Genomic DNA, 16,980 nt, shown 5'->3' with positions numbered 1-16,980 from the left:
ATTTTATTTCCCTTCTGGTTATTTTTATATGCATCTTCCTTTTTCTCTCCTGTGTGCAGATGTTCGTATTCACCCCATGGAGCCTATGCCCAAAGCAAACTTGCCCTTGTGTTATTTACCTATCGACTACAGCATCTTCTGACTGCAAATGGAAGCCATGTGACTGCTAATGTAGTAGACCCTGGAGTAGTGAATACTGAGCTCTACAAGCATGTTTTTTGGGTTGTGAAAGTGGTCAAATGGATGACAGCCTGGCTGTGTTTCAAGGTATGCAGTTTTTTAAATAATTTTGTTGCCATGCCTCTGCATTGTGAAAACTGCAGTCAGCAAGGAACTGAAGGTGTTTCAGAGTTTGTAATAATGTGTGATATTTATTGCATTTCTCTGTGTTGATGAGACGTACAAAATTGATAAAGACAGGCTTTCCCCCGAACAAACATTTGCTTTAAATAGAGCTGTCACAGTAGGGGAAGGGAGTGTTTTTCACTGCCTGTGCCCATGCACTGGTTATCTCTGCCCTGATCCGTCCACGTGCCTCTGAGCTGTGCATGGGGGCAGAACATCATCCTAACATCGAACCAGAATATGCAAAGCGTTCCTCAGAAATGTTTTGTACATTCTCTTAATGAGAAGCAGACATGATCTGGCATGATCTACATGTATGTAACACGTTCCAGAGAGGAGGGCAAAGGGAAGAAGGAAGTTGTACAAAAATGGTGGTGAGAGATGGCAGTGCTCCAGGATGTGCAGGTCCAGATAGTTGTGCTCTGGGAGGTGGGACAATTTTTAATTAGCTTTTCCATCCTAACACATATTTGTAATGGTACTTGATTTTTTATTATCCATTCCTGGTCTGCATTAGGAAACTGAAAGCTGCTTGATTAAACTGATCCAGAAGCAGGGTAGACCCCGTTATGGGTAACATTTTACAGGGATTTTAGTAGATCAATCTGAAATCAGTTTAGCTGTGTAGGTACAATCTCCTAATGTGGACAAGCCTTACAAGGGCTTATGCTGAGAAAATGTACTGCTTATAGCTCTTTCAGAAAGTAGTTTTGGATTAGGTAAATGGAACTTGATTTCATTAGAGAAAATTGAATGTCCTAATTAAAATGAAGTATTTTAGATCAAGGGCTATGTCTCAAAAAGCAAATTAATTTTAAACTTTGATATGGAAATATCACTAGCTTTCATTTTAGAAATGAAACTGGAGGCTGGAAGAGTACTTGTAAACTAAGAGGTAAACAAATAAATGCATATTTTAAAAAAATAGTATCTTCTGAGTGCACCTTGAATATCGCAATAAAATTGTAATAAGAATGCTCATAATGTAATGCGTTCTTAAAGAAGCAGAGTACAGCTTTGCCAAACCATATACATTAAACTTGTTTTGCCTCTTGTGATTGCCATTTAAAATATCAGTGTCAGGTGGTGGCATTTTTTCACTGGGTTAACTTCACCTTGCTAACATAACAGTTTCATGTAGAAGTTTAGGTTGTGCTCAGCATTTCCTCTGAAGCAACAAAATTCTGACAAAATTCCCACTCCTGAGAGTGAGTTTTGAGTCTCTTGTTTGCAGCACTCAATCCCACCCAGTTTTATTGGTGTGCCAAGGGAGACATTTTTGTATTATATTGACAATGGTTAGACACTGAATGGGATATTACTGAACACATAAAATTACATTGGATTTATCACAAGAGGAAATCTCATACTTACAGCCCTAATAGTAGTGCCACTGATAGTTCCTGATCACTTCCTATTCTTCGGATGAGATACTGCTCTAAAGAAATTCTGCCTTGCAACAGGCAATGGAGAGACATACTGATCTTCATGGAAGTGTGATATCTGTACTGCTTGAAAATCAAATGTATCAATTTCTTTTTGAGTCAGAATAGCTTCAGGTTTGGATATCTGAATGCTTCAGTTATCAGATTTTCACATTTTTGTATAACACTTGATATGTTTTTCCTATTAGCCAAAGGAGAGGGAAACTCTTGTTTTCACTCTTCCCATACTCCCTTAGACTTCTGATTTACAGCTCCAGCTCCTACTCTTTGCTTATTGCTTATTGCTTAGGATATGCCTATGTATTCAGAAGCGCTTCGTCCCAGAGGTGTGTCCTGTTTGGCTCTGAAAGAACTGCGTCGCAAGATGTTTAGCTCCACAGCAAGCCCACGTTGAAAGCCTGCCTGGCAATTTTAATAGTGCTCTACTGAGGGCTGTAGTATCCAGCATTCAAGCCTATGAGAGTCTTGTGTTGGTCTTGTGCACTAGGGTAAATTTCTCCTGAGAAAATACAAGAAAATTCAGTTGTCTGGTAACATTAGCTGATAGTTGGTAGTATGGATTTCTTCTCCCCTGGAATTTTGTTCCCAAGTGCATTTTTATGAATCTTTCTTCTAAGATTATGGCAGTAATGCAGTGAAAATGAGGTGATGGCTCTCTTGTCATATTGACTTTAACTATTATCACCCTGAAGTATTTCGGAGTGGTTTCTGAACATGTGCAGGAAATTTCTTCACCCACTGCAACCTGGCACTCGTGAGAGCCAGCACACCCCAGAGAGCTCCAGTAAGGAAATGCATCACATCACATTCTCTCAGGAGAAAGTCAACATGTTGTTTGATTTAATTCCAAAATACTGAGGCAGAACCTCCACTACCTTTGAATGCATTTCTGCCAGCACTGGTACCAGTTACATTCAAGTCAAATACCTCCTAGGGATTGCAGCCTGGCCCCCACTCTCACTGGGCTGCTCATATGTGAGGCAGCTCAGTGTGACAGACAAGGCTGACAGCTCAACATCCACTTCTAAGCTGCTTCAAGATATTTAGGTACTTAAACAAATAAACCTGGAGTCTAGTAAAGAGGCCATGATACATAATCACCTCAAAGTTATAACAGCTTGAGTTTCTCAAAACTGTGAAACATTGTCTTCTAGTCTCTAAACATAGCTCAGAAGAATTTTCTGCCAAATGAGTTTGATGTTTTTTCCCCCAACAAACTGGAGCGAGAGGCACTCCTGTAGAAATAAGATAGGCCAAACTAAAGGATCTGGTGACACTCATAAAATTTGTTAAATTAGTTCTTGCTCTTTGGAAGCAATGGTTTCATTCTTTCTCATCCTGATTCTTTCTCAGGAAAGTTATTGTCTGCTGTGGTACCCGTTCTTTAAATTTACACTTTGCGAATGTTTTCTAAATGTGGACTTCACCTGTCACACACAAGGGAGAAATTATGTTTATTCCTCAGAAAAATAAATTGATTTCTATCCCTATGACTTCTCAGTAAATAAAGGCTGATGAGCTGACCTCTGCAGAGTGCAGTGAAGTATGTTATCCCTTTTAGCGCCCATATCCCTTAGTAATTTTTATCATAAATTGATCTTTTCTAAGAGATAAAGTCCAAACTAGTAAACAATAACTAAATCATGAGATGATAATAGCCTAAAAAGACATTCATCGATCATCAAATTACAATTTAGTTAACTGTGCACCACACCAGATTTAGTGTTGGATTTTGTGCAAGCTGGAAGCCAGGAAGTACCATTTCCCTCTCAAGTATTTCAGCATCTGCTGCAGATACTGAATATTCATTCCTAAGCCAGATGGTCTCTGCCTGTGATACAATTAAAATGCCTTAGAACAAAACAAAAAAAGTTGACTCTCATTAATGTCAATGGCAGGGACTGTTCTGCTTCGTATGACTTCATTATGGCATCAGAGTAGAGACATTTCCCACACAGCAGTGTTATAAACTTCCCCAAAGCCTTGTTTATGATAAGCTTGGTGAACATGTCATTATCAGATTTAGAGTATTTGGTCCTTTCAGCCGCCTCAGATTGGTATTTAGGAAGGTATTGTGTAAGGAAGGCTGCACATCAGATCTTGTCTCAGCTGTCATTTCCAAAGACATAGTGCCACATAAGTGATTATTGACTGACAAACTGAAAATGAATAGGATTAGTGACCCTGCCAGCCTGTAAAAATGAAGGGAAAGGCTTCAGGAACACAGGCTAGATAGACATCAGCCAATATAAACTAGTACATTTCCTTCACCTTGTCAAAATAGGCTTAACTTTAGTGTAATTTTCCTGTAACATTAAAAAAAAATGCTTCCAGTCTGTAAGTGTGGCTAGAAAAAAAGATCTAAAGGGCCTGGATTCATCATTCATGCCAGGGGACATAGTCATGCAGGTCTTATTGCAGCATTTCTTATTCAAACTGTCCCTTTGGCATTATGAGTGTAGTGAATTTATTTCGTCCTCCCCCCGAGATGTCAGAAGATAAACACATCACAACACAATAACACCAGCTGTAGAGAATAAGAATAATTAAATCCCACAGCTGAAAGCAGCAATTCATCAGCATCATCATCTTCTGTCCATGGGAGCGTGTGGTCCTCACATAAAGCTAGCCTGGGCTTTTCTCACAAAATGAAAACTCCTTGCAGAAACATATAATTGCAGTTAATTTTTTCAAAAGCTTTTTCTGGTCAAAAACATAGAGAAGAAAACAGTCTACTTTATTCCAGTAACTCTGGTCTTTAAGCAGGTCCCAGTTTTGCATACATTGGTACGGGGATCTAAGCTTCAAATCCATAGGTGTCTTTTTTCCAAGAAATATTTTATTATTTGTACAGCCATAGAATGATTCCCGGAAGAAAGATGGAGGGACCCACCTGAGAAGGCTAGTGAATAATCAACCATTAAGCTCACAAATCCTGGTGAACTGGGTTTTTTTCTTGCATGTGAATCCCTGGACTTTCTTAGGCGTCCAGGTCCTACCTGTTATGAGGTATGTGGATGGAGCTTGGCTGCTTTATTTATTCTAAATAGAGTGGCTTCTGAGCATAGAGCCTTTTGTGTCTGTTCTAATTAGGATCAGACTCCTCTAAGGTAGGCTGACCTTCTGTGCCTACCTAAATAGCATTGGATCCTGGTCTCCACTGAACCTGTGGTTCCCCTGCATCCCAGGATATCACTATTTTTGTGCATGTTTTCTCAGGTCTAAGTAGTTAAAATATTTGTTTTAAGAGACACATTGGAAGTTTTTGGAGAATGTTTTGATGGCAGGAAAATTAAGGCTTTGTGTTGTGTGCCTCAGTGTGTGGTTCGCAAAGGGGTGCAGATGCTGCATAGGGCAGCACAAAATGGGTGGGATTATGGTGGAGTTAAGCAGAGGGAGTTAAGCCTGTTGAAGTTCTTGTCTATAACTCTTATTCAGAGCAGCTGCTGGCGTGATCTATCCCCAAACCACACCCAGATTTCCTCTCGAAGGGTGCTAGTTGGAACAGGCCAAAACACAGTCATATAGTAAGCAAAAAATGAAGCAGTGCATACAGTCAAAGATCTATCGCGTGTCCTGTCCCACAGTTTTAGTTGTTTGATTAAAAGAAGAGAAGCATTCCTTCTTTTTTTTATCTTCTGACAGTGTGAAATGGGAAGATTGTCTTTCATCTTTCAAAATTGTTCACAGAATAGGAAAACTGCCTCCATGGCTAATGTTGCCTGCAGTGGTGACCCTTTTTAGCTAGAAAATGGTCGAAAGAAGCACAAGTTAAAGCTACACTATGTACTATGTGACAAGCCATGTTTGCTCTGGGTGAAACTGGTAAGCAAGTGAAATGTTGGAAGCATACTGAAAACAGGTGTTTGTACTGTGTAACAAAGGGTTTATCTCTAACATCTATGTGGTAGAGGATTGCTGATTTAACCTGAAAGCTCAGGCAGATTATTTGATTTTATCTGAAAGTATTTAAATTTGTATTCAAAAGAGTGAAAAAAATAGTCTCTCCATTGCTGGAGAGAGTAAGTAAACAGTTAAGAAATTGTGAAAATATATGAGCCTAGCCAGTGTTAGCACATCAGCACCTATCATCCTGTAATCTGTAACTGTTTTCATATTCAGAACCCACAGTTAGTTAGGAAAGACATTTTCCATCAATCAATCAATTTATTCCTTGCTAACATTTCTTGGCGGTACTTTCTTACATATTTGGTTAATATCTTTGTGCGGTAATCTATTCCTAGTCAGACTTGTTGAAAATGGAGGAAACACAAAAGAAGAGGATAATTTGCTGTGAATCAAACACATGCCAAGGCCTCTGTACTGATTCCTCTTGGTTTAAAAGAAGCTAGTCATGATGCCTGTAATGTAAAGGTCTCAAAAAAAAAAGCTGAAAGATTGGGGAATTAGAGAATCTTGAAATTTCAACTAGACCATTAGCATAATCTTTTAAAGTAGAGGTTATAACATCACACTACTGTAATTTTCCCTCATGCATCAGGAAAATTCTACCTCCATCACCATGTGCTTAAAATTCCCTTTTATTTTGGTCAGGTAGTACAACACTGTTGGAAACTTTAGCCCACTGACAGCAGAATACCGGGCAGCCTTTCTCATCAGCCTATCTGTCAGAGAAAGAACAAAGAGAAAGGAAACAACCCCAGCCCCAGTAAAATGACCCATTCAGCAAGAGTAGGAACAGGAGTTGCAGGCAGTTTCTGTCTTCCACGTGAAAGTGTTGTAAAATCGAGTTAAGGAAAAAGACCACTGGCCTCCCTTGGAAAATCCTACAACTGAGCTTATGGGTGAGCAGCAGTTTGGAATTAAATCACTAAAATAAGGAGATGCAGAGGAGGAGGTTGTGGGAGTATTGTGTATTCAGGCATATAGATAGATAGATAGATAGATTCACATATATGTATATATATACACATACATTTATACATGGACAGTTTGCCACCTGGTATGGTGTGCTTTATAGATCCATTGCTATTTTTCCAGGAATGGCCTACCTAAATTCCTCATTGTTTTGCTACTTGTGAGTAATGTGTCCATAACAAAACAATGCTGATAAAATTTATATTGCAGAGTCCCATCACCTGATGATCTTACTCACTATAGAAAATAAATAGTTTTAGGAGGTTTTGGAGATCTACGGGCTTTCCTTTTCCCCTCTCTGAATGTGACACTCTTTAACTTACAGCGATCAAAAGAGACTGAAAAACCTTTCAATGTGAAGTAAAGAAATTCCTAGGTGAATAATGTAGACACAATTTTTAGTGGTTATCTTGAGCTTTCAAAGATTGACAGAAAATGCCAAGCTCTACTAAGAAGCTGAAAACATTTCCTTTTCCAGTGGTCTAAGGTATCCGTGCCTGGAAGTCAGCTCTGACAGGTCTCCTAGCTCATAAATATCTGCAGTGTAAATGCCTGCATCAGAGCTGTCCATCCACTGATCTTCTCATGGTCACTGGTAGTGCCGGACCTATCTTAAACTAAGATAAATATCTACAGTTGACCAGGTGAATTCAGTCTTTCAAGTGCCAGTTTATCCCTGTAAATGACAAAGGGGTCCTCTAGTGACAAGCTCAGCTGTAGATGTCTGTGCTGTGTAAAGGTTAAAGTGAGTTAAGGTGAATCCCATCCCAAGGTACAGGACATTAAATTTGTGTTATTTTAAAAAAATGAACTGAAGATAGTAGAGTTTTAGATGTGCATGGGATAGAATAGGAACTATTCTAAAGGTGTGTTCTAATATCTGGGGCACAAGCTGTTTTTGCAAATGGCAGCTCTAAGGTGTTTGGAGTATCAGACCATTTCCTGTGTAAGTGGGAAATGTGCTCGTGGGCAGCTACAGGTGAGGAAATCACAGTTACTTATGAAATGTGTTTCTCGTATGTGTTTACAATTCACGATGTGCCTCCACAGTTTATCACATAGATATCACCATGCATTTACGTGGGTAGTTGTGTGTATTTCCCATATGTGTTTATAATAACGTAATGTATGTAACAAGAGAGAAACACAGAAAGCAAGCACCACCCACTGTTTGAGGGAAAACTCAAAAGAGCAAATACGTTTTTTTAATGTAACAGGATCATCCACCACCCAATTTGTGAGTTATGAAAAGTTTCCATTCAGAAGTCACTTGAGTAACTCTGGCTTTAGCAATGACTGTAATGATTATGATTGCAAGCCACAAACTTTCGTGTTTCATTTTAGAAAGAGTACTGAGATACTGCAAGATGTAGTTCACATGGTTCTTTTTGTTCTCATTGTGTTCTCAGCTAAATTTGGGATTTGGTGGATTTTAACAAGTAAAATAGCTCCCTTTTTTCCTAGAAGAAACTTGATCCTAGATGTGGCCCAAACACAAGACATTGATACAATCTGTCCAGAGTTAGTGGTTTGTATTCATTATTACATACTTAAACATTCACTTTAAATTGTGTTTGTGAGTCTCTTCAGGGCAAATGAGTACATCTGCCTATTGCCATCTCAGCGCTGGAGAAGGGGAAGTAACCACAGGGGTTATGTTACCACAGACAAGGCACTCAGGGAAATACAGAACATATGCAGAAGAGGATTTGGATGAAACCTGAACCATGCGCAATAAAACAAGAATGAACTTGGACAGCTTATCAGAGATGGGATTTATAGTGGTATTTACTTGGCCCCATCATGCTGACCTACTTTTCTGTCACTGGAATAGGAAGGAGGTGCTGCTGCAGGCCCTAGGCTCAGGCACGGACTGAAAAAATGAATTGCTCCCAATGTTTATTAATTGCTCATCAAAGTCTTGGAGCTAACCACCATCAACTTACAAGTTTAACTTACTGTCTTATCAATATTTTATCCAATTTAGTATATCTGTTACTTTTTGAATGAATAGGAGGCTGGCAGAGTTGGTGCCCTGCACTTGGCAGCCCCGTGTTCCCAGGGCTTTGCTGTGAGGTACTGTGCAATGGCTCCCCAGGCATGTCACATCCCTGCAGCTGGCAGCAGTTTGCTGAGGCTGACTGTGTCTCAGGAAGAGGGGTATTGATTTACTTATTCAGTATTTTTGCCTGACAAGCTTGAGATGCAGAATTCAGTCTTCCACAGCCTGCCACTTGTCGTATACAATCCTTGGATGATTAAAAATGTGGAAGGAGAAAAGCTGTCCCATCGTTTTTGGAGCTCTGTGTGTTGAAATAAATTTATAGATTATGAGTATATTTTAATAGGTGCCTCCCACCTGGAGTGCTGCATCCAGCTCTGGATTCCCCAGCAGAGGAAGGACATCAGCCTGTTGAAAGTGGTCCAGAGGAGGACCACCAAGATCTTGTAGCACCTCTTCTATAACAAAAGAAAATTGGCATTGTTCAGCCTGGAAAAGAGGAGATTTTGAGGTGACCTGATTGCAGCCTTCCAGTATGTAAAGGGAGCCTCCAAGAAAGATAGGACTTATTTTACAAGGGTATGTAGTGACAGGACAAGAGGGAATGGCTTCAAACTGAAAGAGAGTAGGTTTAGACCAGATATAAAGAAGAAATTCTTTATTGTGAGGTTGGTAAGACCCTGGAACAGGTTGCCCAGAGAATTTGTGGATACCTCATGCCTGGAAGTGTTCAAGGCCAGGCTGGATGGGGTTCTGAGCAACCCGGTCCAATGGAAGGTGTCCCTGCCCATGGAGGGCAGTTGGAACTAGAGGTCCCTTAAGGTCCCTTCCAACCCAAACCATTCTGTGATTCTAAAAATGATGTAGGAAAGACACTATGGGGAAGCATACTTGTTTTTTCTGTCAGGGCTGTACACTGTCTAGTTACAAAGGCTATTTTTATGATTGCCCAAGCTGTGAATGTATCTTGGTCATTCCTCAGAGAGGAGTTCAATTATCATAACTTTCATGCCTCATGACCAGTAATGACAACTTAGGTCACCATTTTCCTTTGCATATAAAATGATTACTTCCGTCATCATGAAGTTTACGGTACTTCATCAGTGGCTTTGTGCAGGAATAGTTGATCAGAACCTGCTAAACAAGTAGATAAGACCTGAACATAAAAGCATTCAGGTCTGAATCTTACTGCATATTCTTGCAGCAAGGATTATCTGATTCAACTTCATATCCTCTATGTGGAGTACTGTCCTTTTGTAAAGCATGTAAAACATGTCTGATCTAGCTTCTTAGAGGTTCTCCTTCATCTGGGGCAGGCCTTTTATTTTTCTTGCTTGGTTTAGGTTTGTGGCACATGTGTCCTCTTTTATATGCCTGTTATCTGGGGAATTAGATTAAGGCTGGCACAGATACATTGAACCCTAATCGCTTTAGAGGGCCTGAAAATCTCCAGAGGTAGTAAGTACTTCAGATGTTTATAATACTAGGTTCAGCTGATGCTTGAATTCCATTCAAGAACATTTGGAAGACAGGAAGAAGGGCATTTTACATAATAATTTTTTTCTAAGTATATTTGCCCTGTTAATATTATTTTATATACACTTTGTGCTCAGGGTTTTTTTATTGGTGTGATGGGGTTTTTTTCCCTCTCATATTGAGGCAAGCCTCAGGCCGTGTTTTCACTGCAAAATATATCCATCACCCAATATCTTGGCTGTACAACTTCAACCTACTTGTTATAGCCCTAGGTCAAAAGCAGATTGGTGGTGTCATCTATTTCCAGCTGTTTGGAAAAGTGATAAAATATAAAATGTGTTTGTACTCAGGTACCTAGATTTGTCATCTCCAGGTCACTACATAATGGTTTACTCAGAGGAGCCAAGGAGACTATAAAGTACCTCCGGTGCTCAGAAGCTACACTTGTACATGTGATGGACAATCTGTCCCATGCTCTCCTGGTTGGAAAGAAAGAATTTACAGCACTAGAGTCATTAGGCTTTGTAAGTGTGGGCAGGCACCACACTTTGTAAGTGTGGGCAGGTACCTGCTCAAGGATGGTACCAGTACTGTCACTGTTACCATAAAGGCAACACACATTTTTGTGTGTTGATTTCAGTTTGCCTGTGTAGAAGCTCTGGGCAACTTTTTTTCTTCTCTTTATTGTCAGTTTATATCATGATATCTAGCAGTAGTCTTTAATCAAAATAAACAGGGGTGAGGTTGCTTTTAAGGAAACAATTTAGTCAAGACAAGAATGAATTGAAGCAAACTGACTGGAAATGTGTTTACTTTGAGGAACTGAGAAAGAAATAAGAAGAAAGAAGTAAGAAACTTGTTTCTAATCAGTGAAATCAGACTCTGGAAAAGGCTTCCACAGAGTGGTAGCTATAAGAAAACTGTTGTTTTTATGATGGAGTTTAAATAAGTTTATGGAGAAGAAGATCAGCTGATAAGTTATCTGCAAAATTAGATCAAAGATGTCCCTGCAGTCCCCTTTTCCTTCTGAATTCTTATTATTCTTAGAATCCTTTTTATTTTACCTCAGGTTTATCTGTTTTGCTCCCATGCTGTAAAGGAAAAAGAAATCCAGTATAAGGGTCAAGTAGTGAAGACTTGCCAAGAAACATCCATTTTGATTTTGAACTTGTTGAGTACCTGGCAAATCCTTCTTTAGGAAAACCATTGGTGAAGATGTACCGTTTCTTGCACTTGCCTCCATGCTTGCCTTTTTAGGCAGTAGTTCTTCCAGTTGTTACTGATGAGCTGTGTTGAACTGCCCAACAGTCCAGTCCAGGCTCTTGGCTACAGGAGAAAAGGGAAAATGGGTGCTATGGGTCAGACTGCAGAGGCTACAAGGAAAATAAGATCTGTTATTGTCCTGGTCAAGAAATCTGTGCATGCTGTTAAAAAATAAAGTAGCCAAGATAAACTGAAAATGAAGCTGTAGAGATAGACAACACAGCATTCTGGTTAGTCTGCAGTCTGGGTTACAGCAGTGTTCTTCACAAAGTTGGTGAGTGCTCAAAAGAACCCTTTCAGCAGAGAGGCCAGGCCAGCCACAGGCAATAGTGTGACCCTTGTACGAGAGACCACGGCTTCCCCTGTGTTTCCACTAGCAGCTCAAGGCCATCATCTTGGGTCTTCCTGACTGTCTGGTTTGCATCTCAAGTACCTTCAAGGTGACTATATTGAGGAGGCTTGTAGTCCTGCTAGGAGTTGGTCGAGTAGCTGATTCCAACTCAGCGTCCAAAGTAGACTCGTAGGCGTTAGCAGGGCAAAGGTTTCCATTCCTATAATGTCCAGAGCCAAGAGTTTGGTTCAGGACTTTGTCTAGGGAAGGAAAGTTATTCTTAGTTTCTTTTTGGGGTGTCAGGTCTCCTTCCCCTGAATTGGTATTTTCACTGCCACTTGCCATATTTTTCTTAATTGGAGAATTTATACGGCATGTTTTAAAATTAAAAAAATTAAAATATATTTTACTTGGGGTGGGTTGTTTGTTTTTGTTCACTTGTTTTGCTTTGCTTTGTTTTGTTTTTTGTGGACTTTTTTATTTAAACCGTGATGTGGTATTTTAGAGAGGTCAAAACTAGGTTCTTAATCTTTCTTGTGTGGGTCTTTCAAATGAGAGCAATAAACCTCCTGCAAACTACTAATCATGGATCTATTATGATAACTAAGAGGTGTCAATGCTCTAAATGGCTGAGTAAAAGCTTTGCTCTCTAATATGAATAACTGTATAGATTTCAAAATAAATCCTTTGGATTATACAGAAAATTTGAACTGTCAAGAAATAAATGATGTGGCAAGCTGAAACATAGGTCTCTTTAGATGCCCTCAATTTAGCTGTATTTCAGTAATCTCTCATTCACCTTTCATTGCTGTCAGCAGCTTGTAGAGTTTCTTTTATATTTATGGTGGAAATATCTAAGAATCATGTCACTGAGATGCATGTGTTTTGCCACTTCAAGGAATTAGTAAATAGTGCATAGTTTCTCTGGTAAACACCACATTGCTGGGTCATTTGCACCACCAGATATTTCTTCATGTAAACATCTCTCTTGCATAAAAAATTCCTTATTTTCATATGTGGCAGGTGGAAGATATTTTTGTTAAGTAAGTGTATATAACTTCATTTCATTTTTTTCTATGTTTTCACCGTCAACATGTATTTCTGTAAAACTTTTGTTGAAAGCAGGTATTTATTAACAGAATTTTGCAAGTATTATTGCAGTTACACAGTGTCTTTATCATAGAAAAATATCTAAAATGCTGGAGCCTGGAGTACTTTTCATGTTTTGGAGTTACCTTGCTTAAATCTGTGTTGACTAGATAAATTTCATGTTAAAGTATTACTTACTTTCAAGTATAGAACTTTTTAATATACAAAATTATATTGATAAAAAACATAATTACTTTTTTAATCATATACTAAACAAAAATGTAACCTACTGTATATTTGCAAGTTAAACAGATATTATTAAGTAGTTTTTCAATAATAGTCTTTCACTCTTAACCTTAGTCACTTGCAATACCTAAGACTTTTTAGGAAAGATAGATAAATAACCCTAACAAAATGAAAAGCACTGAATATTTTGGAAGACTGCAAGATCCTTTTTATTTGATCTTCTGTTTGTTATTGTCACTATAAATTATGGATAAGAACACCTACAATTGTCCTTCAGTTAATATACTTTTGAGTTGAAAGAAATGGCAGAGGTACACAGCAGCTGGTGATTGGTCAGCTAACCTCCAATGTAAGCCTTTAAAACACTGCTTCAGTGGGACTTCTTAATGATGAAGTACGTAGGGATGGCTTTTCTGACAATCCATGGAATGTGATAGATGATAGTAACCTTTTCTCTAAATTAGACCACAAAACCAGGAGCCAGCAGGGCTGTACTCTCAGACCTTAGGAATAGCAGATCCTTTCCTGCTCATCACCCCATAAATACATTTCTAATATTTATTTTTAAATAATGGGAATATATTCTGGGTTATATTCTCATCTCCATTTCATTGAGCCTACTTCACCCTCTATAGTTTTGAAATATTTGTACTTATTTATAGTAGCAGCAGTTAGCACCAGTTAGAATACTGTCTAGATTTTTTTTCCCTTTCAACACAAAAGTAAGCTTTATGAGTTTGAGCAGCTCTCTACTACATGCAAATGAGATGTATGCTGAGAAGATCTTCAATCTTATTTTATAATTTCTCATACCTGTCCAAATAAAAGGATAAAAATTCTGAGTGAGCTTTTTTGAAATGACTTTATGTTTTCAGAGGAGTTAAAGAGCATACTTGGCTCAGGTATCTATTTTTGCTTAGAGAAACATTTTGTGTAAGAACGTGTTCCTCAGTGCTATTTTCTCTTCTGATTTCTTTTTGTGGTTTTGTTTTTTGTTTGGGTTTTTTTTTATGCTGTGGTCATCTGCAACTATTTGTAAATTTTTCATAATATTAATTTAGACTAAGAGAAGACTCTCCTTTCAAGAACAAAACCGCTTTTTCTCATTTTATTATGTCAGTAATTAAAAAATATTGCTGTTTTCTTCTGCAAACTGTAGCAAGACACCCAAATCTGTTTCTGGTCACAGCTGGGCATTTATTCCTCTAGAAATCTGCCCCTCCTGTCAGATGCTGCTGGTAACTGTTGGCAGATGTTTGAGTAGCTGTGCTCTGATGGCAAGCATGTTGTTGTTTCAATTTGTTTTCTACCCAAGGACCAGATGTTTGTTCTGGCTAAGCAGAACTGTTTGCAGTTAAAACCTAAAGTAAATCAGCATCATTTCAGTATGTAAACCAACCATGTCTCAAGCCACATGTGAATCAAAAAGAAAAATGTGATAGCCAGAGGTAATCATCTTCTTCACTGTCCTGTACATCTTGAGTGTTTGTTTATGCAAGTGAAGAATGAGTGGGTTATTCTTTCCCCTGTGTTAACAGAGGAGGATTCAGATTTTTACCTTGGACTATTTCGTGCTTTTGTTTGCTCTACACAGAGATAGTGATAAAAACAAGGCAAAGGGCTATATTTAGAGAACTAGGCCAATGGGAATTCATTGGTTCCCTGTAAGAGCCGGTGATATATTTGTCTTCCTGGGAGACTTTAGTGAGTATTGAGGCACACCACCTCCAGCTCTGGCCACCTCATATACTTCCAGTTACTCTGAGACATAAACCATTGCATGCAGAAAAAAAACTGGGAAGACTTAAAAAATCTGAAGTCCAGCAGAGTTATACTGGACCCTTGAGAGGTGAGGTCCTGATCATTTTGTGACAGACAATGTCTTATGCAGGAAAGAGCTACCATGGCTACAGCACTCTGGTAATAGTCATGCCACTGCTGGTAGTTGGGCTTATCCATCAGAAACCTAGCTTTTGCATTTCATTCTAGTGTTATCAATATATTCACTCTAACCTTTAATATATTCACAGCATAACAGGCAGGAAAAATTACACTGGGACTAAGGAACAAAGGCAAATATTGCTGAAGAAATTTTAAAGAATGTGCAGGTCTCTAGTGGGCATTGATTCATGTGCCTCACAGTGTCAATAATTGTTTGTGAATTGCAGCCATTTTTTCCCCCGAACAGAGCATTACTCCTGAAATACAGTCATTACCTATTGATTAGCTCTATAGTTATTTTTATGAGTCAATAGTGACAGTAAAAAAATGAGTAACACTTATTTTAAACTAATGTGTAAGATCTGTACATTGTTCATGAATAACTGAAAGGAGTCTTTAAAATATATTTTTTATCGCAGAGATCACAGAGACATTTAAGTCACTGTTAAGTCTCAGGATGAATGGGAAAAGTCTAAAGGGCTCTTTTGAGCTTTTAAGGGTTTTTTTTGATTGGGGAGTTGCAAATGTTCTGCTGTCACAGGACAGGACTACAATAAGAAGGGCATATTTGTCATTGTTTAGTGCTAATGTAATTTCCTATTTTTCCTACTGTATGACTTTCCATTTAATCCCAATTGTTGGTAATGTGCAACTTTTTGATTAAATGATGAGATCTGAGATTCAGCAAGGAGAAAATAATTAAAACTATTTGTTTCACAGACTGTCAGCAGCTATTAAGGAAGTTAAGTGTTTTTTTCCAGCCATGTACAGATTTTGCAAAGTTTGCAAACAGTCGGAATCCTCTTTTATTGAACACAGATTTAAAAGTAAAGATCAGTTATATTTTGGACACTAAGGAGTTTATCTAATCAATAAAAACCAAACATTTAGATTATTTTTATATAAAAAGTACACTGCTTGGAAACTCTTGCCTTTTGACTGTGGCTCCCTTATAGAGCTCAGGAACTAAAAATGAGCCACGTTGGCTCAGCAGACATTTGCAGAGCAAAGTGGGCTTTGCAGCTTGTCCCTCCAGCCACAGAAGTGGCTCATGGCCTGGCAAGGGCCACACAGAAGTAGGGAATGTGGCTGCTGCTGGTGGTCTTTGTGTCCTCAGACTAGCCCTGTTCACAGTCCTTCCCTGCGGCCCTGCATGTCCAGCAGTGCAGCTATCACACTACCCTTTCGACGCTGCTTGCAGTTTTGCTGCAAAGAAGAGCCTTGTTTTCTACCTTACCCTAAGGGCTTGGCACTGCTTGTGGCCCCAACATTTCTCCTGTCTTCTCAGATTTGGCAGTGTCAATGTATTGACGAGGTTTCACCTAATGTTTCCCTCTCCTTTCTCTACTATTGAAAGGCTTGAGCTCGCTCCTTTATTTGCACCACAGATGGTAAATGCCATCTCCCTCAACAGCTCAGGCTTTGAAGACTGCTCTCTACCCATTTTTGGTTTCTAAGGGGCTCAGGACATGGATGGGTGATCCAAGGAGGGTGAGTGTTGATGCTGCACTGGAAACCCTTCTACCCAGAGCCCCTTCCTCCTCCACCTGGCATATGGGATGCAAAAAGGGATCCAAGCCAGTGGGGCAAGTGGGACACTGATGTAGCAGCCACACTCTGCTGTGAGATTGCAGTGAGGGCCTGGCAAGAGGCATTTAGGAATTCAGGAGGAAAAGGGAATGAAAAAGCACTGGGGCTATCTGTAAGATTGTAGTGGGGCAGAATGAAAAGGCAGGCAGAGAAATGGATGAAAGTTTTCTCTGCAGACATGCTTTGTATACCAGCTAGAGAAACAGAACTCTAATCTTGATTGGAACAATTCAATTCCACTGTGAAGTACATGTTAAATAACAATAGGCAGCTGCAGAGCTGTGCAGACTTGCAGGTGAAGAGCAGAATTTTAAGAAAGCTGCTGAGCAGGCAGGAGAGGCAGAGGGGAGGGCAGGGACAGATGGTCTGCACTA

The 16,980-nt window shown here is 39.2% G+C and overlaps 1 protein-coding gene across 2 annotated transcripts in view; it reads left to right on the top strand.

The window, feature by feature from the left end:
- Positions 1-16,980, top strand: part of DHRSX (dehydrogenase/reductase X-linked) — a 210,295-nt gene that overhangs the window by 176,661 nt on the left and 16,654 nt on the right. For both annotated transcript variants that reach the window (XM_032678072.1, XM_032678071.1), the window contains one exon: positions 60-267. In XM_032678072.1, the coding sequence (XP_032533963.1) occupies positions 60-267 (208 nt within the window). The remainder of the gene's footprint in view (positions 1-59; positions 268-16,980) is intronic.

This window comes from Chiroxiphia lanceolata, chromosome 2 (assembly GCF_009829145.1).
Source record: "Chiroxiphia lanceolata isolate bChiLan1 chromosome 2, bChiLan1.pri, whole genome shotgun sequence".
In the NCBI taxonomy this organism is placed as follows: Eukaryota; Metazoa; Chordata; class Aves; order Passeriformes; family Pipridae; genus Chiroxiphia; species Chiroxiphia lanceolata.
The sequence above is the reverse complement of the archived record's forward strand: the minus strand, read 5'-3'. Positions and strand labels throughout refer to the sequence as shown.